Source organism: Brugia malayi, assembly GCF_000002995.4.
Source record: "Brugia malayi strain FR3 genome assembly, contig: Bm_v4_Chr2_contig_001, whole genome shotgun sequence".
Lineage (NCBI taxonomy): Eukaryota > Metazoa > Nematoda > Chromadorea > Rhabditida > Onchocercidae > Brugia > Brugia malayi.
Genome location: NW_025062476.1, coordinates 12753669 through 12775767, shown reverse-complemented (window position 1 = coordinate 12775767; position 22099 = coordinate 12753669). Strand labels below are relative to the sequence as shown.

The 22099-nt window shown below is 21.5% G+C and overlaps 2 protein-coding genes across 2 annotated transcripts; both read left to right on the top strand.

Moving 5' to 3' along the window:
• Positions 1–1675: 1675 nt before the first annotated feature.
• Positions 1676–7356, top strand: Bma-rgs-3 (Uncharacterized protein; the record flags this gene model as incomplete). Its single annotated transcript, XM_043079379.1, has 7 exons — positions 1676–1713; positions 4136–4373; positions 5123–5258; positions 5425–5600; positions 5879–6082; positions 6445–6615; positions 7180–7356. 7 exons carry the CDS (start codon positions 1676–1678, stop codon positions 7354–7356), a joined length of 1140 nt encoding a protein of 379 aa, XP_042935313.1.
• A 5481-nt stretch (positions 7357–12837) lies between these two features.
• On the top strand, positions 12838–16376 carry Bma-ctg-2 (Uncharacterized protein; the record flags this gene model as incomplete). The annotated part of the gene is made up of 8 exons (XM_043079378.1): positions 12838–12982; positions 13361–13495; positions 13781–13931; positions 14273–14399; positions 14634–14890; positions 15533–15624; positions 15775–15947; positions 16272–16376. The coding sequence occupies 8 exons, from the start codon at positions 12838–12840 to the stop codon at positions 16374–16376; spliced, it is 1185 nt and encodes a 394-aa protein (XP_042935312.1).
• Between the last annotated feature and the right edge of the window lie 5723 nt (positions 16377–22099).

Here is a 22099-nt window from a genome sequence, read left to right as displayed (position 1 = left end):
TGAAGTATTACTCGAAAATGTGAGCAAAGTAATTATTGCAGAAGTGCTTATCACAAATGTTATCACTGGCATTGATTATTTCAATTAAATAAATCATTACTGAAATACTAATATTATTTAGGTGTCAATTAATTAATGTATTAATATGTGAATGAATGAGTGAAATAATATTAATAATATTAGAATATACTATTCAAATCTTATCAATCTTATCTGTTGATAGCTAAACTATTCATATAAGGAGAATAATTTCAATTTTGATATCATTATTTTAATTCTTATCATATACAAAAGGATTAAAATGCTAAATTGTGTACAGTAATAGAACAAAATTTAATTATCAAAACTCTTTTTTTTTTTTTCAATTAGAAAAAATCTATTATAATTTCATTTAACATTCATTTGTTTAAAATTCTGTTAAATTGTTAAAACTCAAAATGACTTAAATTTAATAATTTCACATGTAATTGATTATACATTTGTACAGTTCTAAATTGAAAACTTAATTCGAAATGAATTTTGTTTGATGTATTTTTGCAAATTCAAACATTGAAAGATTTCTTAGTTTTAAACCCTTTTTTTTTTTTTTTTTTTTTTTTTAAAATCTCAGTTTCTCATTTTATCATTTCATTGTTTATATGTTGTATGTGTATGTATGCCAGTGTATGTCTATGTATGTATGTATGTTTGTGTAATGGTACTTTTTGTTTTTTTTTTTTTTTTTTTCTTAATGTGACAATTGCGCCATTGTCTCTTTTATTTTTAGTATTAACTATATTTTCAATATTTAAATTAAAATTTTTGAAAAAAAAAAAAAAGAAATAAGATTTTTGGATTAAATTGTTTGCTAAAAATGAATATGTACTTGAGAGAAATGTCATTAAATTCATTCAATTTATTCGTATCCGCTAGCAACTATAATTAAAAGAGAGGTACAATCGATGAATGAGAATGGACGTACGTGTGTCTACCTTTACCTTTACCTTTACCTTACCTTTACCTTTACCTGTCTAAGGTGTATAGATTGAGAATTGCTGGGTTAGATATATATATATATATATACGTATATTAGCTGCTAATTTTATCGTTTTTAATAAATTTCATTTGAAATTGTTATAATTTCAGTGTATTCAAATATTTCATTCATTTTTTTTTCATTTGAATTACTTGAATTACTAAATAGTATTACTTTCATTTTTTTTCTTTTTCGTTTTTTCTTTTTTCGTTTTTCTTTTTTTTTTTTTTTTTTTTTTTGGAGAATAAATTGGTAATTTATTTAAAAAAAAACTTATTTATTAAAATATTGCATATTGTAATTTAAATTTTTAACAAGTAAAATGAGATAAATTTAATTTTGTATGATTGAAAAAGTTTGTAAATTAATTTACTAAATGATAAATGCAATGAAATAATTTAGAATAAAATGAAACATTCAATTATATCAATTTTTTTATTTGAATGAAAAAAAAAAAGGAAAAATTTAATTATTATTAATTCTTGACGATTAAAAAAAAAAAAAGAAACTTTTTTTTTCAATTAAATGATAAAATTAAAATTTTTAGAATTCAACATCTTATTAAAGTTGGAAAGATTATTAGAGTTGGAAGGAAAACAACAAATTCAAAAAAGTGACACTTACCCGAAAATTATAGCAATTACCCGAAAAGGGTAGCATATGTGGCGAAGCTTCAAGGATGAATTAAGTATTGAAAGGTTTGATATTATTCTTTAGTTTTTTTTTTTTTTTTTCAATTTTACCAATTTTTTTTTTTAATATTATAGTGAATATGTACTATTATTAATTTAAATAGATGAAAGAAGTGGAAGTTAAATCAAATTTTAATTAAAAGGTTTAACTATTAAAAGCTTTAAAAAAGTTCCAAAAGATTAAAAGGTCCCAAGAGATGGTTTAAAATATTCCAATCAAATTATCAAAAAATTTATTTGCTCGATATCGTATACAGAGTTTGAATTGAACTAAATCGTTTAATTAATTTGAGTAATGATTGGATTAAATTAATTCATTTAAATGATAAGGCTGATAAAATTTTTTAAATAATCATTCAATTATATGACATTAGTTTATAATTTTCATATTTTTTTTTTTTTATAAATTTTGACATAAAATATGAAAAAAGACAAAAGAAGTATGATTAAAATTTTGGCAAAAAAGAAAAAAAAATGATAAAACATAAAAATTAAAATGCTAAAATGGTAAATAATTGGAAATTAAATTTAAAGGATAAAAAATTAATAGTTTCATTCTGTGTGAAGTTTTGTTGACGTGTTGAAAATATTGAACACATTCATTTCATTTTCTCAGAAACTTTCATAATATTTAGTAATTGGGAATTAGATTTAAATGGCAAGAATTTTTTAAAATGTATAATTTAAAATAAAAAATAATAGTAATGAAATTTTTATAAAAAAAACAATTTAAAAATTAGTGCAAAAGCTTTTTCTTTTTTCTTTTCACGCTGGAACAAATTTTTTTAAAATTAATTATTCTTTACTAAAATATATTTCTAAATTATTTTAATGTTTGTTTTTTACTTTATGCTTTCATTTTCCTTTTCATTCCTTATTTAGCTAACTGATTAATCCTTATTTTATATCTAATTTAAATGAAGAAAATTGTTGTTATACATATAATTGTAAATTTGAGTAAATTTAATTTATGAGTTAAAAGTAGACCAAGAAGATGGCACCAAGCTAAGAAGTAGCACCAAGCCAAGAAGTGATAAAGTAAGTTAATTATTATCAGTAATATATTAGCTAACCGAAGAACTGATAAAATATTATCATGCAATGATGATTAGATAATTTTGTGACAATGTTAGTGTTTTTTTAAGTTAAAAAAAAAAAAAATGCAATTATTGACCATTTGAAGTTGACAACGACAAATTGAAAGGAATCATTGTGTGCCATTCTATATGTATACAAAGTAGCCAATGAAATTAATAAATTTAGGTCATTTTCAACTTGAAATAAAAATGTTTGAAGTGTTTTCTAAATTTTAACAAAGTTGTTTATTTAATAAATAAATAAGTAAATGAATAAATAAATCAAATACACTAAATGCTTTAATTGTTAGACACTAAAAAAAATTTGCTTCACTTATCATATATTATTGTCAGTTCTTTAATTATTTTCAAAAAATTTATACAATATTAAAATTTTTGCATTATTAAATTAGATGGATAAATACTAAAAATTTGAATACTACTTATAGAAATAATAACTTTTTTTAAATAAAAAATATTAATTAATCTTTTTTTTAAAAATTTTTTAGCCAAAAAAAGAAAAAAATGTATTTTTGAAGTTGTGATTTTATATTTTACGACACTGCAATTACCTATTCGATACTTTCATTTAATTATCCATTCTAGAGGGAAAAATAAACGAATATGTTTGTTGCTTAGGTTACCGTCGACGACTTGAAATCATATTATATGCATAGTTCAAATTCCAATAAAAGACAGACAACTTATCTAATTTTCTTTCATTTTTCATTCACACCTGTCCATATATATAATTCAAATCTTTCTTTCAAATATGACACACACACATACAACATACACATACACACATACAAATACAAATACATATACGCATACACATACAAATATAAACACATACACACACACACATATGTATGTGCAAGCATTGATGGATTATTGTTTTTGTTTTCAACTTTGCATAATATTTTTATAATAAACAAAATAAAAGCTTTTATTTACAAATTTTTTAATCTCAACTTTTAAATATTAATGGAAATATATTACAACTGATAAATTCATTTCCAATGTTTTTCTTTTTTTTTTTTTTTTTTATTTTGCATTATTTTTGGGCTAAAAAAAAAAGAAAGATTGCATGACAAAATTTTAATAGTTTATATTTTTTTAGAGAAAAAAGAAAAAGATTGAAATAGAAAATTTTGTTATATTCTCATTACTTATTAATTATTCTTGCAATTGTTATTTGTTATATGCTTTCATTAATGTTTTTTTAAAAAAAAAAAAAAAAAACAATAAAACTTTTTAACCATTATATATATGTGTATATGAAATTTAATATTCTTCATCTTTTTTTTTTTTTTTGTTGACTTCATTTTTAAATTATGAAAATTTTTTAGCGATAGTATTGCATTATCAGTACAAGAAAATATCTTATCAGACGTTCTACCAAAAAAGCAATCTATTACAATTGATATCGTTGAACAAAACGAGGCGAAGCAAGAAGAAGCAGAGGAAAATTTGATTGAAAATTCAACAATATTGAAACAAGAATTGAATAAATCAAAAGTGAAAAAAATCGATCGAGAAGTGAAACAAACGACGCAAACGCAACGAAAATCAATTTCTAAAAATATGGTATATTTTAATTTTGCAGTGTTTATTGTGTTAAACAATTAATTTTCAAATTAAGTGAAATCAACAATTATTCAGGTGTATGTTAAATTAATAATAATAATGATAAATATCGAAAGTAAAAGTTAAAGTATTTTTTCATTCAGAAAAGAATTAGATAAATAATTTTAGCAATTGTATTCGTATTTATTATGATTTTAAATTTGAAGTTTTTAGTTTTAAAAAGAAAAAATATATATGCTTAAATATTAAATTAATTGCACGGATGAGATATTCAAATATAGTATTCGTTAGATGGGATACTGTGATACAATACTGTTTAATGAGATACTGTAATTCAGGCAGCATCATTATTTGATTTTAATATATTTTAATTTTAAAATGTTTATTTTATTAAAGAATTATTCATCAAATTAAGTAAAATCAGCGAATTTGTTAGAATTACAGTTGTAAAAAATTACTTTAAAAGTAATGGAGTAAATTATTCAGGTTCATGTTAAATTAATAACAATAGTAATAAGTAACGAAAATAAAAGTTAAAGTATTTTGTTCATTCAGAGAAGAAATAGATAAATAATTTTAGCAATTGTATCCATATTAGTAACTAAATCTAGCATTATGACTTTGAATTTGAAGTTTTTAGTTTAAAAAAAAAAGGAAAATTATACCTAAATATTAAATTAATTGCACGGATGAGATACTGTAGCACGGTACCGTAATACAGTTTTGTTTAATGAGATACTGTAATGCAGGCAGAATCAATATTTGATTTTAATTCAAAAGTTAGTCGTCGTGCACCTGAATTACCGAGTACCGATGGTATTGAATATCCAAGAGCTGCAGCTTGGGCTAGTGAATCATTAAACAATGTTTTAAAAGATGAAAAAGGTTAGTAGGTTTCCTCTTTTTTTTTTTTTTTTTTTTTTTAAGCAATATGAAATAAATTACATTTTTGAAAAAAAGAAAAAGCTTTTTACTGAACAATTAATGGGTGTTATTTTGAGATAAATTCTAAAATTTGTAAATTTAATAAAAATTGAGAACAAATTTATAGGCCGTCAATTGTTTCGTGTTTTTTTGCATGATTCATTAGCGGAAGAAAATTTATCATTCATTGAATCATATGATAAATTCAAGCAGATGACTTCACCAGCTGATAAAAAGCAATACATTCAAGAATTTTTTGAAAAATATTCACCATACGTCAATCTTAGTAGTGTTGCTTTGCAGGTATGATATTGTTTAAAGTATTTTTTGAATTCAATTAACTTTTGACAGTATTACTTGTGTTTTGACTTATTGATAAATTTATACTTAAATAAGGAAAAATTGTTCCAGATTCTTTTTAGATTTCATTTCTTATATAATTAACATTTCTCTAAACAAAATTAAAATTTCAGAAATATTAGAAATATCATAGAAATAAGAAAATAATATAAAAATTGTAGCAATAAAAGTTAGACAATTAAATTTGCTATATGTGATGAATGATGATGAGAATTTTGTAGAAAATTAAAGAAACTGCAGCAAAAGATGATCCGGATCCGGCAGCATTTTTGCTTGCTGTAAAGGAAGTAAATAGACTTCTGGAAAATGATCAATTTCCAAGATTTAAACGATCTGATGTTTACATTAATTTTCTGGAAAAAGTTATGCCACGATCATATGCTGATAAATGGGCTACCAGTTTTGAAGCGCTTGTTGGAAATCAGGTTAATTTTTTCCTCCCTTTTCCAATTTATTTTTCGTAAATTTTACATTTAACAAAATGTAAATTTTCATAAGACATTTAATTTCATTTTTTTTTTTTTTTTCTACTTATCTTATTTCATCGGATAATACCTATATCATATTCAAAATTTTCCCACATAATATATTTTTTCATTAAAATTCCAAAACTATCTCTTAGTCTTTCTTAAGTTAAAACTTTTTTAAAATGATAAGAAAAATTTTTCCATTTTTTGTTTGCAAGAAAAAAAAAATTATCATCCAAAGGTTTAATTGAAAAAACAATTAATCTAATATATTTAAAAAAAAAAAAAAAAAAAATTTTATTTAAATTTAACAATCTTAGGTTGGCCGATATTATTTTCGTTATTTTTTGCGAAATATTCATGCAGAAGAAAATTTACGCTTTTGGGAAGCAGTAATTGAGTATAAGCAAACAAAGAATAAAAGTACTGCAATGCTTAATATGGGACGAAATATTCAAAAACAATATTTGGTTGAAGGTACAACCAATGAGGTTTGTTAATAAATTACTATCATTAATTTTTACTTAAATTCAAAAATCATTAATAATATTATAATTATATATAACCAAGCAAACTGTCAACAGATATATGTCCTTTTTTTTTTTTTTTTCTTTAATGACAACATTACTAATTACTGGTTTTATGAGTAGCTGTTGTTAGTATAGCAGCAATGATAACAATAATAATTACATGAATAATAAACAATAAATTAAAATTATGCTGGATGATATAATCTTATTGATTTTTCTATTTTTTGTATTTTCAATAAAATTAGTTAAAAATATTTGAGAAAGGAAATATTATCATTATTATAAAATATTTGAAAAAGATTATCATGATTAATTTAATAATTAAATTATGGCTATAATTTTATTCATTTTTTTTTTTTTTTTTATTAAATTTAATAAGATTTTTTGAGCTAATCAAAATATTGCTAATTTCGGAGTTTTTTTTTTTCATCGAAATATGCTAATTTTGGAATTTTATAAGCAAAAAAAAAAAAAAAAGAAAAAGAAAACAAACAAATTATTGATAAGAAATATTTTAATTTTTAGATATTTCTACCATTTGGTTTACGTCAAGTGATTGATAATCGAATTGAAACAAAAGATGTAGACAGTACGTTGTTTGATGAAGCAGTAAAACACGTTGAACAGGTACTCAAGAATGATCCATATGTTCGATTTTTGCAATCAACTGAATATAATGATTTATTGGTGAAATTAAAATGAAATTAAAATTGCATATGTCTTGTCACATAAGAATAAATTGTGAAAAATTAATTAAAATTTATTCAAATTTTTGTCAGATTGATAGTTGTTTATTTATAAAATGTAAACAATTACTATTTATATATGTTTTCTTTTTTTGTTTTTTTTTTCAAGTATTTAATTTAAATGTTCAATTTGATTTTGCATATGTGATATATTTTCATACAAATATTATATGCATAAATCAATAATTAATGCATAATTAGTTAATAGTTAGAATTTGAGAAAAAAAAATTTTTTTTCAAAATTATAGTTGAAATTATTGCTTCGCTTTTTTTAATTCATTTAGAATTTAAAAGAAAAAAAAAAAAAAAAGAACGTTGAAGTAATTTATAATTGTTTTACTATATATTTATTAATAATAAGTAGTAGAATAATAAATCATTCATTTTCTAAACAAAAAAAAAAAAAAATCAAAATTTTAAAACTTTTTTTTTTTATTCAACTAAAATATATTTGTAACATTCCGTTGTCGTTTTATTGTAATTCATTTTCTTCTGTTCATTTTATTTTGATTTAAATAAAAGAAAAATGTAATAAAGAAATGTAATATTAATTTGGATAAATGTTTGATATTATTAAATTAGCATAAAGTTATTAATGATTATGTTCTTAAAATCAATAATCTAAAAATAAAAACAAAAAACAAAATTCTTTTCATCAGATGAAAAATACTGCAAAATTAATTTTGATTTTAAAAAATGTAAACAAAATTCCATAAATCATTAAGTATTACTGGCAATTTTATAATAGGAATTTAAAAAAAAAAAAAAAAAAAATGAGATTAATGAGGGAGAAGAAAATATTTTCCAAAAATGCTTCAACTTTTTCCAATTAAAAGAAAAATTAAAATTGAAAAGTTGCAGTTGTAGTTTAAAAATTTTTTAATTTTATTTTAAATAATATTTCATCTATTAAAATGAAATTATTCGTCAACTTTTGCAAATATTTTCCGAAACGACTTTTTTAACAATTTGAAAAATTACTTTTATGTAAATTATTGATGCCTTTTACTTTTTTCTCGTAAAAATATAAGCATAAAATTCATTGAATTGTTTATTAAATACTTTTTCATAATGTTAAGCCAACTATAAATTTGAAATTTAAATTATAATTGCTAACAAAATTAGTTTCACAATTTCGTCTTTTTTCTGTCTTTTTTTTTTTTAAATTTTTCATAATAATTTTTTTTTTTTTGACTTTTTTTTAAGCAACTGATAATGATTTTATCATTTTTCCTTTTTTTTAAAAAAAAAAAAATCTTTTGTTTTTTTCAACTAATTCTATTCACGCAATAGGCAGAGCAAAATTTTTTTTATTATTTTTGTATTAAATTTATTTCAATGTATTACTGAATAAAATGAACAGATAAATAATAAATTAATTTATCAGTAGTTATCTTATCTGCCTTCCTTTATTTCTTTTGTGCGACATTAGCGCTTTCTTTACATAATATTTTACATAGAGCGTAAACTCTTTGCCAATATAATTTACCTCGAAAATTAATGCTTAAAGTCATTTCCTTTTATCATTTGGCGTATATTTTCAACTTCTATTGAACTTATCATTTTCCTAAATCATTTCTTCACATAAATATCCTTCGTTATCAGTTCTCTTATCACCTTCATATCATACTTTACAATACCCTTACTGCAATACTTTTGCCATACTTTTATTACAATAAAATGCATTGCTTTTTGTTGTTTTTTTTTCTTAATCTAATAATTTGCATATACATATTATAATTTTTAACTGTTAAATTTAATTTAAAAATTTAAAAATTTTTTTTCTTACTTCAATTGATTACGTACATACTATATTATCACCCTATCACTCTATATTATTATCACTATATTATATATATATATCCAACACCAAACATTGTTTTCATTCATTACTACATAAAAATTAAAAAAAAAAAACTTTAAATAATTTAAAATAGCCAAAAAAAAAAATTAGTAAAAATAAATTTTGTTGAGAGAAATTTATTATAGAGATTAAAATTTTTTGGATTTATCATGGAGATTAAAAAAAAAAAAATGTGTTTTTCTTTTTTTAAATTTTGCTTTAATAAATTAAACAAATGAAATTTTGAACTTTTTTTTAACATAGCAAAAAATTATTAGTAATATTCAAATCATTGATTTCAAAATTTTCAATAAAAAAATTAAATTAAACAAAATAATGAAAAGAGAAATAAGCAAAGTAATTTGTGCAAAATAACTAAAAATATTTAGGAAAAGTAATTAAAAATAATGCATATTTGAATAGAAAAAGATTTATCGATTACAAATTAGCTAATAAATTGAATTAAGGTATTAGTGTTCCACCTAGAATATTTTCAATTCTTGAAAATTTAAAAAAAAAATAATAATTGAATTTTTTGTATTAATTAATAAATTTGTTTGTTCATTCAATTCATTCATTCATATAGTATATTTTATATAGCGTGCAAAAATTAATGCAAAAAAATTAAAAAAAAAAAATTTATGACTAATTTTGTTTTTTACCTTTCTTTCTTCCTCTCTCTCTCTCTCTCTCTTTCTCTTTCCCTCTCTCTCTCTCCTTTCTCTTTAAAACATTATGCTTTTAAGAAAATAAGCACTGTATTTTAGAGAAATATTTTAATTTTCATCGTTTGCAAACGATTATCCTTTCTACTTTTTTTTTTTTTTTTAGTTAAATTTTTTATATAATTGATTAAACATTGTAATAAAATTTCAAATTTTATTGAATAATTTAAAATTAGAGAAAATTTAAACGATAACTTAATTTATTGTTATTTAATTGATTACATTTGACAATTAATTAATTACAATTATTTCATTCCTTTTCTTAAATGCTTTGTAAAAACTTTTCGAAAAATTTGTTTGTTTGTTTATTTTTCTTTTTTGAGATCTTTGTTAAATTTAATTTTAAAGTTTTCGAATTTTATCTTTTTCCCTTTCTCTTCCTCTCTCCCTCTCTCTCTCTCTCTCTCTCTCACAATAACTTCTCTTCTGCTATTTCGTGTTATTTTAAATTGAAAACTTTTTTTTTATATAACTGAAGTTTTTTCCTTTTTTTTTAGATTATTTGTTAAAGGGAAAGAATGTAAGAGAGAGGGAGAGGGAGAGAGAGAGATAAAGAATACAAGAAATGATTTATTATAGATAAATTTGTACGGAGACAAGAAATTTACGAGGATAGAAAGGGTAAATGAGAGTGATTATGTATGCGAGAGAGAATGGAAAGATTGATGATATTTTTGATAGAGAGTGAGAAAAAAGAGAAATTGACGATGTGATGAAAGAATTGCACTTAACATTTGTGAGAGAATGTTAGAATGAGTAATTTGCAGTGAAATAGAATGTAAATTTGAGAAATGATAAAGAGAAGTGTTAACATATCATAAATTCTTGTTAGTGACAACGAGCGTAAACATCATTCATACAAACTTGTTTGTTCGTGCAATGCAGCAAAATATAGATAGCATTTGCATGGCTTATCAGTGTTATCAGTGAATCATTTGTGATCGTTATCATTGGATCTGCCAGATATTTTCATTTGTTGTTATATTTATATCAGATATTTCCATTTGCTATCATATTTATAAGGCTTATCAGATATTTCCATTTGCTATCATATTTATAAGGCTTATCAGATATTTCCATTTGCTATCATATTTATAAGGCTTATCAGATATTTCATTTGCTATCATATTTATAAGGCTTATCAGATATTTCCATTTGCTATCATATTTATAAGGCTTATCAGATATTTCCATTTGCTATCATATTTATAAGGCTTATCAGATATTTCCATTTGCTATCATATTTATAAGGCTTATCAGATATTTCCATTTGCTATCATATTTATAAGGCTTATCAGATATTTCCATTTGCTATCATATTTATAAGGCTTATCAGATATTTCCATTTGCTATCATATTTATAAGGCTTATCAGATATTTCCATTTGCTATCATATTTATAAGGCTTATCAGATATTTCCATTTGCTATCATATTTATAAGGCTTATCAGATATTTCCATTTGCTATCATATTTATAAGGCTTATCAGATATTTCCATTTGCTATCATATTTATAAGGCTTATCAGATATTTCCATTTGCTATCATATTTATAAGGCTTATCAGATATTTTATCATGTTGGCTATATTCGCAAGCAAAAAAATCTGAGCGTTGCTTAAATAAAAAAGCATTTCTCATCTAAATTTTCATTTTATCTTTCGCATTTAAATGTTATAATTTCATTTTGCATTTTGAAAAACTGAAATTATGAAAAAATGAAATTTAATATACTGCTTTTTTTTTTTTTCAAAAATATTTTAAGGTTATTTTATTTATCCTAATCTTATCTAATTTGCTTTCAATTTAAATTTACATTTTGTTTTACTAAAAACTTAGTTTTATTCCTGTTTGCATTTCATTTACACTTATGAAATGGTTCTTTTTCTTTTTTGATTATTTATCTATTAATTATGGTTTGAATACTTTTGAAAATTTCTTAAATTAGTTTCATAAGTAATGTAAATATTGTCACTTATATTATTTATTTATTTCATCAATTCTTTTCAAAATTTCCAAAAAAAAAAATACTTTTAATCTTTTTATAGAGAATTGTTAAATTTTTTTAGTTGTAAAATAGCATAGAATGAGCGAATTATCAGAAAAAAAATAAAATTGTTGGAATAGTAAACATTGAGATAAAATTTTATGAATTAATAGAATAATTTCATTGAAAATGAGAATCATAGAATAGAATTTAATGTGGTGCGATGATAAAATGATATGAAATGATAATGGAAAGATAAAAAAAATGAAATAAAAACCTAATAAAGTAAAATTAGTATGGTGTGAAAAATTAAATTAATGATATAACAATGATTTGATAATAAATTTAGTGAGACAAGAATAATCTTTTTGAAATATATGTTTACAATTTTAATGTTTATCTCCTAAACATTTATGCCATTTCATTTTCATATTTTAGTCCAAAAAAAAAATGAAAAATGCTAGTAGTAGTATTGATATTATTATTAAATAATTCATTTAAGCAAAATTTTATGCTAATATTTTGTTTATTTGTTTGAAATTATTTGATAATAAAAATGAATCAATGATCGATTGTTAAATGATTATGAAAAAGAGAGAAATCTTGAATTAAAACAAATTTCTCTGATATATGATAAAATAAATGTGTAATAATTTAATTAATATATAAAATTAAAAATATCCATGTATATATTAAACTTAATTTAGTTATATGTATCTATCGATTCATTTATTAGTTTATTCAACCATCTGTTTATTTTAGAATTTCACATCAATCTATTATATTTCACATTTTGCTTGCTCAAAAAAAAAAAAAAAAGAATTTCTGTTTATTTTATAATAATTTTTGTGATTTTTTTTTTTTTTTTTTTTTTTTTTTAGAGTTAAATGAATTTCAATAAAATTAGCGAAAGTGATCGATCATTAATTGAACAATTACGTGAAGCAATACGTGAAGAACTTTTATTGGTACCAGCATACGATGATGATTTCAGCTTACTTCGATGGATTACTGGTTGGGATCGAAAAATCGGTTTTTTGTTTTGTTTTCTTGTTTTTGTTTTTGTTTTTGTTTGTTTGTTTGTTTGTTTTAATTAGTGGCAGGCCATGAAGTATTAGTGATGAATAGCAAAAAATTTATTTCACACACTAGAATTTGTCAAATTAATAGCTAATTTTACTACTCTACGGATTATCAGATTTTATTTAGGATTATCCTGTTTTTACACTTTCATCATTTTTCAAAATTGAATTGATATTTTTGAAGGCAATTTTAAATCATGCTGAAATACTTTTAACCACTTAGCATGTCATATCTATTAGCTGACAAGTTTTAATTGAATCATTTCTGGAATTTCCTTATTAAATTCAATAAATTGAATTGATTTATTCATTTGTTGTATATTTTCAGATTTGGTAGTACCAAAAATTAAATTTTCACTTCGTGCAATATCAGCACTTGGTCTTGACAAAGAAGATTTTTCCACTCTCGAGAAAATTTCAGCTTATTGTGATTCAATCAGTGAACCATTAAAGTATATACCAGGTTATTTGTTTTTTTTTTTTTTTTTTTTCAGAATAAAGTTTTGCACTAAATCATTTAATTTAATTTATAAAATAAGAGCAGCAATATTTGTAATATTAGTTTTGCTTATGCATTTGCTCAGCTTATTGAATCTTTTTTAAAGAAGATGATGAAAACACAATCTTTTGTTTTATATAATTTGCTTTTTTAAAAAAAAAAAAAAAATTTTTGCAAAATTATCATAATTAATTGTTTAATCACAATTAATCGTTATTTATTAATAAACATCTGTTTGTTTATTTATAGGATCTTTACTTGGTTATGATAAAGAACACAATATTATTTCACTGCAGACAATTGGTCACTTAGACGTACGTGGTTTATTACCATGCATACGAAATTCAGATTTATATATTTTGCGAATTTCTGAAACTGAAGGTGTTATGAGTTTGATAAGGTTATGATTCATTTTATTAGATAAAATAGATAAGAGTTCGCTTCGCTGTTGATATCATTTTCATATTTTAAAGTTACCTATTAAAAGTTACAAATTGGAAGTTACCTATTAAAAATTACAAGTTACAAGTTACCTATTAAAAGTTACAAGTTACCAATTAGAAGTTACAAGTTACAAGTTACCTATTCACTAATTTATAATGATAAAAAGAGTTTTTGTTGTTTAAATTAAAATTTGTTAGTTTTTTTTTTTTCTTAAATTTCAGTAGAAATTATTGTATACACTATAATTATGCAATCATTAATTGATCATTTGAAAAGAAAATTTTTTTTTTTTTTCAGAAAAAATGAAAAAATTCTAGGACGTCAACTTGGCACCGTTATCATAATTGATTTTGATGAAATTAGCATTGATATGTTATGGATGCCTGCTATTAAAATGATCACAACAATGCTTTCACAATTACAGGTTTGCTTTTTTTTTTTGTTTGTTTGTTTGTTTGTTTGTTTGTTTATATCTTATCATTATTCCATTTATGATAAAGTTTTTTTCAAAAAAAAAAAAAAAAAAAAACAAAACTTTTTTATAAAAAAAAAAAATTTATCAAAAAAAAAAAAAGGAAATTAGAAAAGTTTTTGTTTTTTTTTTTTTTTTCATTCGCAATAAATATTTCTACTTTTGATTAAAATTGTTTAATTTTAGGAAATGTTTCCAGATGTGATACGTAAACTTTTTCTTATCAATACACCAACATTTTTTCGAATGTTATGGATGTTAGTGAATCCGTGCCTTGCTAAACATACCCAGGAAAAAATTCAAATACTTGGAGCTGATTGGAAGGAAAAATTGAAAGAATGTATCGATGAGAATGTTTTATATCAACATTGGGGTGGTATACGTGAAGCAGAAACACCATTTGGGCATATTCGTATGGGTGGAAAAGTTCCCGAAAAATTTAGGTATTTAATTATTTAATATATTTGTATGGATTGTAGAATACCTGAAAAATTTAATTTAGATATTTAATTTTTGCTAATGCTATAAATTAATTACATAACTTTATTTATTACTAATTGCTTATAAATTAATTAACTATTTATTTCTATTATTACTAATTAATAACTAATTGCTTAACTTACTTTATAAATCTGTTATGTCTTTTTTTTTTTTTTTTTTTTTTTAAATATAAATCATATTTCTGTTTCAAATTTTCTTTTTCAAAAATATTTTTCTATTATGTTAGTTTAACTTGTTGTAAAATAACAGAGAAAAAATTTGCTTATAAGCAGTATTAATTTTGATTTGATGAACAATTACAAATTGTTTAGTATCATTTTTTTTCATTAAAATGCTGTAATAATACTTACGATTAAATGTTTTGCTACAGAAGGAAGAAAATTCGGAGAAAATTTTTCCGTTTTTCCGTTTTTTTTTTTCCATTTTTTATGTATCAAATAACCAATATGCTAATATTAGCAGAACATATGTTCTATTAATCAGCCAAAATTATTCAGATTTCGCTTAAATTAGTCATATCAATTACTAAAAAAGCAAAATATTCAGTATGCAACATTTTTTCTTTTTTTTTTTTTTTTTTTCAGGTATAATCCATCAAATGATATTCCGGCATCTAAATTACAAAAGTTAAAAATACCTGCGGGTACATTAAATGTTGTCCCAGTCATTGTAAAAGGTTACTTTTTAATTTAAAAAAAAAAAAAAAATTAATTGAAATTATTAATAAATCATATAATATAAGTTTAACTTGTATTTTACAATCAAATTTCACTTTCACTTTTACTACTGTCAGTTAGAAAGAAGCATAAAGTTTAATTAATTTCAGATTCTAATCCAAAACAAAAATTGTCATGGTGGTGGAGAGTTGAAAGTGGTGACATTGACTTTTCAATTGTCAGATCAAATAATTTAACAAATTTAAATGATGATAGTGAAGATGATGTTGTTATTTGGCCAAGATTTCGTCTTCAAACATTATATGTACCAGAAAGTGGCAAAGTATATTTATAAATTATTTTTCTAAGTAAATTAAATCTATTAATTGAATTATCACATTTAAAAAGTAATCGCTAAAGTTTAACTCTCTCTCTCTCTCTTCATTTTAATTTATTTAGCATTTTGTTTGAAAAACAATTTATATTCTCGATTCCTTTCTCGAGAGGCGTGGTAATTCTAATATTTTAAAACATATGCTATAATTTGTGAGATATTAGCTGTGAGATTAATTTATCACAATGTTTCTTCATAATTTAAATGCTTTAATATTATTAATAAATATCTTCTTCTAATGAATTAAACCACAGAATATAAATATATTTTCAGGTTTCATGTGCTACACCTGGTACATATAAATTGATATTTGACAATAGATACAGCAAGTTTTATTATAAAATAATCAATTATCAATTCGAGATAATGGAAGATTGAATTTTTCGTTGAATCATTCTTATCTTATCACCTGATCAGTTTTAATTAGATTTCTTTGTCTAATTTCTTCTCATCTTTACTCATATTAAAAGTTATTATAGGAATTAGAAGTTAGTGTTACTAAAAATTTTATTATACTTTGAATAATTATAATTGTTTCTCAATTAAAGGACAATTAAAAGTAAAAAGTAAAATTTTGTTGTACTTTAAATCAAAAAAAGAAAAGAAAATATTTTGGTTGTTATAAGTTATAACTTTTATAAGTAATTATTCAATAGATTTTGATCGTTTATGCATAATATTTTAAAATTTTTTGCTTGAATTATTAATTAAATAGTTAAAAATTTTTGATAAACTTATCAAAGTTTTTCAATTGTTTATCGTTTTTCTCTTTTTTTTTTTTCTTTTCTTTGTTATTTCACTTTATTTTAATTTGCATTTTTTCCATTGTCCTTTAATTACATAACTTTATTGTACCTCTCCCATTTTTAATTTTCAATTTTCACTTAATTTATTTAATATTAACCTCGTATTTAGGATAAGAAAGAGAAAAAAAAAAAAAAACTTTTTCATGATCAAAAGAAAATTTAATTAAAATTGTGTTTGAATCCAACTTGCAATGCTTAAATAATAATCTAATTTAAGCTCTTTCTGAAATACAATGCCATTTTTAAAGATTTTAAAATAATTTTTCAAATTAATTTATTATTGTTTTCATTGATAAATTTGATGCAAATGATTATTCGTTGTATTATAAATTATGCATTTTGCTAATTTCTCATTTAGCTAATATATTTAAATTAGAAATAATACTTACATTTGTATTAGCAATGTTCAATGATTTTTGTTCAATGATCTACTGTGTTTGAATCAACAGTCAAATAGCCTTTGACCTCTTGTCTAGAGTGTTGTAGTTTGTTGTGCTGCTGCTCGACAGGTGATTAGATAATAGATAAGATGGGTAATTAATTTAATTTAATTTTAGCATAAGAATTTTTGCTAGCCTCTAGATTATTTTAGCATAATAAAATTAAGTTTGCTTATTCTAGTAATTTCAAGCTATTAAAGATTATTCAAAAATTTAATATGATTGAAAAATGGAAAAACGAAAATATTTAAATATTGTAATAATTTGAGGAATACGTTGCTTCTGTAGTGATATGATTAATTCTTTATTGAATGATAATACAAATTGAAAATTTTAATTGGGTATAATTTAATTTGATATTTTTTCTTTTTTCAAGACAGATTTAATTTTGGTATAAAATTTAATTTTGATAATTTTCAGATGAAAAAAAAAAAAAAAAAAAAAAGATAATAAAAATCAATTTTTCATAATTTACATAAACATTTTCGACAAGTCTAAATTGAGAAATAATAAAATGTAAGGAAAATATTTAATTTTAATTAAAAAAATTTACAATGAAATTGAATGCTTTTCACTGTCTAACTTATGTCAACGAATGAAAAGCGGAAATTGTCTTAATGATCAATCATTACTGTCAACTTTGTCCCCATTTAAATGACAACTTTTCATTCAATCATTGTCTGAGTTGACCTTTGCTGTCACAAATTTTCATTTTTTTATTGACAAGAATGAACAAATTCCATTTCTATCAATCTAATAGTGATATTATTTGTCATATTTTTGCTGAATAAAATAAAAATTTGTTTAAAGTTTTATTCTTTTCTTGAAATTTCCAATAGTTTTTCTTCTTAACTTTTTATAAGTTAGATTTTTATACAAAAAAAAAAAAAAAAAAAAAAAATTTTTTTCAATATAAGTAAATTTATAAAAAAAAAAACTTAAAAAATGTTAGCATATTCAAATTTGTTTGTTTTTAATTTTAATTTTTTGAACAAAATTTTTTTTTAACAAATTTTAACGATAATTTTTTTTTTAATTTTATCTCTCTATCAGAAATAATAAAATACAAAAATGAGTTAATCGAAGATTTATTTATATTATTCAAATAAAATATTTATTAGACATAATTTTGTAATATTAAAAATAAAAAAATATTAAAAATTTTTTCGTAAGCAAATAAACTGTTTGTTTAGCATTTTTAGAAATAATTTAATCAATAAGTTAAGTGATATTTCTAATTTTTATTTTATTTCAATAATGAATGTTTTATAAACAAATAATTAAGAAAGCAAAAAATTTCATTCAAAATTTTTCAATAAATAAATAAGAAAGAATAATTTGCAATTATTAGAAACTATTTGTTGCAACAATAAGACATTAACTATTTGCTGGAACAATAAGATTTTTGAAATTTTTATGTATAGTATTATAACGAATTTTAGACTAAAAACAGTTTTAGATCTATTTAACAACAATAATTCGTCGTAAAATAATTTTACTTTTTTTTTGGTATTCGTATTTGCAATTTATTTATAGGAATTAAATATATATTATTTACGTATTTCAGCTATCCCAAATTCAAAAAAATAAATAAATAATTAAAATCCCCCCCCAAAAAAAAAAAAAGAAAAACTATCCAAAAAATAAATAAAACAATTAGTGGGTAAATAAAATGTTGAATATGTATTTACAAATATTAAATTAAATACTATTCGTTTTCTTGCTTTAACAAAATTATGTTTTTCTTTTTTTTTTAAAAAAAAAAAATTTTTAAGAAAAAAGTTTTTCTTTTTTATTTTTGAATTGATACTATCTGTTGATTTATTTATATAAATGTTACAATTTTGTTAATTTTATGTTAATATTCAGATAATCTTTTAGTCTATTTGTAATTATAACAATTTTTTTATTCATAAACTTAATTTTTAATTTTTTTTTTTTGTCATAATAAAAATTATGATCAGTTATTTCCATTATGCAAATAGTAATATTCAAATCAAATTGAAATAATTTATTGCTGCGCTAATTTTTATAATTCGATAATTTATGTTAAAACTTTATCATTTTTAATTTGACAATAAAAATTGTTAATTTATATTCTTACTATTTGATTACTTTTAATTAACTTATCACATTGAGTAAAACTGTTAAAATATTTATCAGTGTTTGTTTAACTTTAAGTGATTTGTTGGCGTTTCTTACAAAATTGTTAGAAAAAAAAAATTTTTAATTTTAATTTTGAATATTATTGCCAGCTTATGCTTAATCATTTCTTAAATCAGATCAATCAATTTTTATGAAATGCTATTATTATTCATCCAAATTGATCATTCATTAATCAAAAAATCATTTTTCTTTCCTACTATTTCATACTTTTATTTTCATTCTCTCTCCCTCTCTCTCTCTCTCTTTCTCTCTCTCTTTCTCTCTCCCTTTCTCTCCAACTTTTTATTGCTAAATTTAATTAAGCATAAATTAATCATTCGTCTCAATCAATATTTACATATTTATTGGTGAGATAACATTCAGCAAAAGATAAAGTGAAAGTTTCTTAATTATTGATTAGTGATTGCTTATTGTTCCAATCAACAAATATTTTATTTGATTTATGATTATTAGCTAAAATTGATGATTAATGGAATTAGTTTAATTTTAATTTAATTTAATTTAATTTAATTTAAATTGTTTACTTCTTCCAAACAAATAATTTAAGGAAATTACAGATAAATTTGAGGCAAAAACAATTATTTTCTTTCCTAATTTTTTCGTCTTTTCTCCATTTTTTCATTCATTTCTGCATTTTAATTTCGTTTATTATTATTATTATTATTATTATTACTAATTATTAATTATTACAAAAGATAAATCATAATTATAGGGAGATTGAATTTTATAGATACTCAAAATTTGTGAATTCTTATTTTTTAAAAGAATAAAATTTATACTGCAAATAGAAACTTGCATAAATAACATTCAATTAATATCTCTCAGTAAAGTATCTTTTACAAACGAAATTTGAATTAAACAAATATTAATAGAAAAAATAGAAAATAGGTAAAAATTAAAATGAAAAAAATTCAAACAAAAAAAGAATTTTTTAAAGAAAAAAAAAAAAAAAAAACTCAAAAAGAACAGAAAAGATGAGAAATTGTTCATAAATTTCTTATCAGTATTTGATAATTCTATTTAATACTTTTTATTTTATTTCTTTTTAATCATTCATACATTCAACTTTTTCTTCTTTTTTAGTAACACATAATAAAATATTTTTATTTCATACTTAATTTTTTTCTTTCCCTCTTTTCTTTTTTTTCTCTCTCTCTCCCTCTCTTTCTTCCAAAATAATCCATTTTAAGATAGTGATAATTTTTTAGAGGTTTAATAATAATAATAAAAATATTATCATTATTAATTTTAATGTTAATAATTACAAATATAGTTTGGGAAGATTAGAATTTGGAATATATCTTAAAAATTAAATTACAAATTTTTCACAATTTACAGATTTTTCTCGGATATATTAAAATGATTGATATTATTCTTAAAAATATTAAAAATGTAGCAAATAGTTATAAATAATTTTAATCTCCAATACAGTAACACATGCATCACTATAATATACAACGATATTATGATATGATTATGATAAAGGGTATAGTAATGGTGAAAAGTTAGTATTATGATGTGATATTGTGATATAATCATGATAATACGTATACTAATATGCTATCGTGATATTCGTGATATTGTGACATAATCATAATGCATATATTAATATGTGCTTTATCATGATATACGTGATACTGTGATATAATCGTGATAGTAACACATGTAGTAATATGTGCTTTATCATGATATACGTGATACTGTGATATAATCGTGATAGTAACACATGTAGTAATATGTGCTTTATCATGATATACGTGATACTGTGATATAATGATATCATGATATACGTGATGTTGTGATATAATCATGATAATAGATGTAGTAATATGTTATCATAGTATTCGTGATGTTGTGATATAATCATGATAATATATGTAGTAATATGTTATCATAGTATTCGTGATGTTGTGATATAATCATGATAATATATGTAGTAATATGTTATCATAGTATTCGTGATGTTGTGATATAATCATGATAATAGATGTAGTAATATGTTATCATAGTATTCGTGATGTTGTGATATAATCGTGATAATGCATGCAGTAACATAATAACTTATGCATCGTTATAACATACATTGATATCATGATATAATTAAGATAATGCATATAGTAATGACAGAAAGATAGTAATATCATCATGATCATATACGTAATTCTTTTCCATTATCGTTGTATTTTACGTTTTCTACGTCATTCAACTCTTTTCTCTTTCTCTCTCGCTCTCTCTCTCTCTATTTTACATGAATATTTTTCATCATTGAGCTATTTCTTTATTGATCGATTGATTTGATTTGATTTGATTTGATTTAATGAGCTGGTATTAATATACTGTAATTTGTAAACAAAGAAATAAATTTAATGAAAAAGAAAAGTAAAGGATGAAAGAATCATTTTGTTTTCTTTTTTTTTTTTTTTGAAATGTAAGAGAGAGATGATAAGAGGGATTAATGTTAACAATATAAAAGTGCATGTAGTAGTGAACTGTACAAATTTATTCAATTCTTTGGTAGATTTGTGTATATTAAAAGCAATAAAAGAGAATATAAAACAAAAGAGAGAGAAAGGAGGAGAGAGAGAGAGAGAAAAAGAAAGAAAGAAAAAGTGATGGAATATGATTAAATACATGGAGAATTTAAAATAGTTTTATATATACATATAAAATGTATGTATTTATTTTTTGT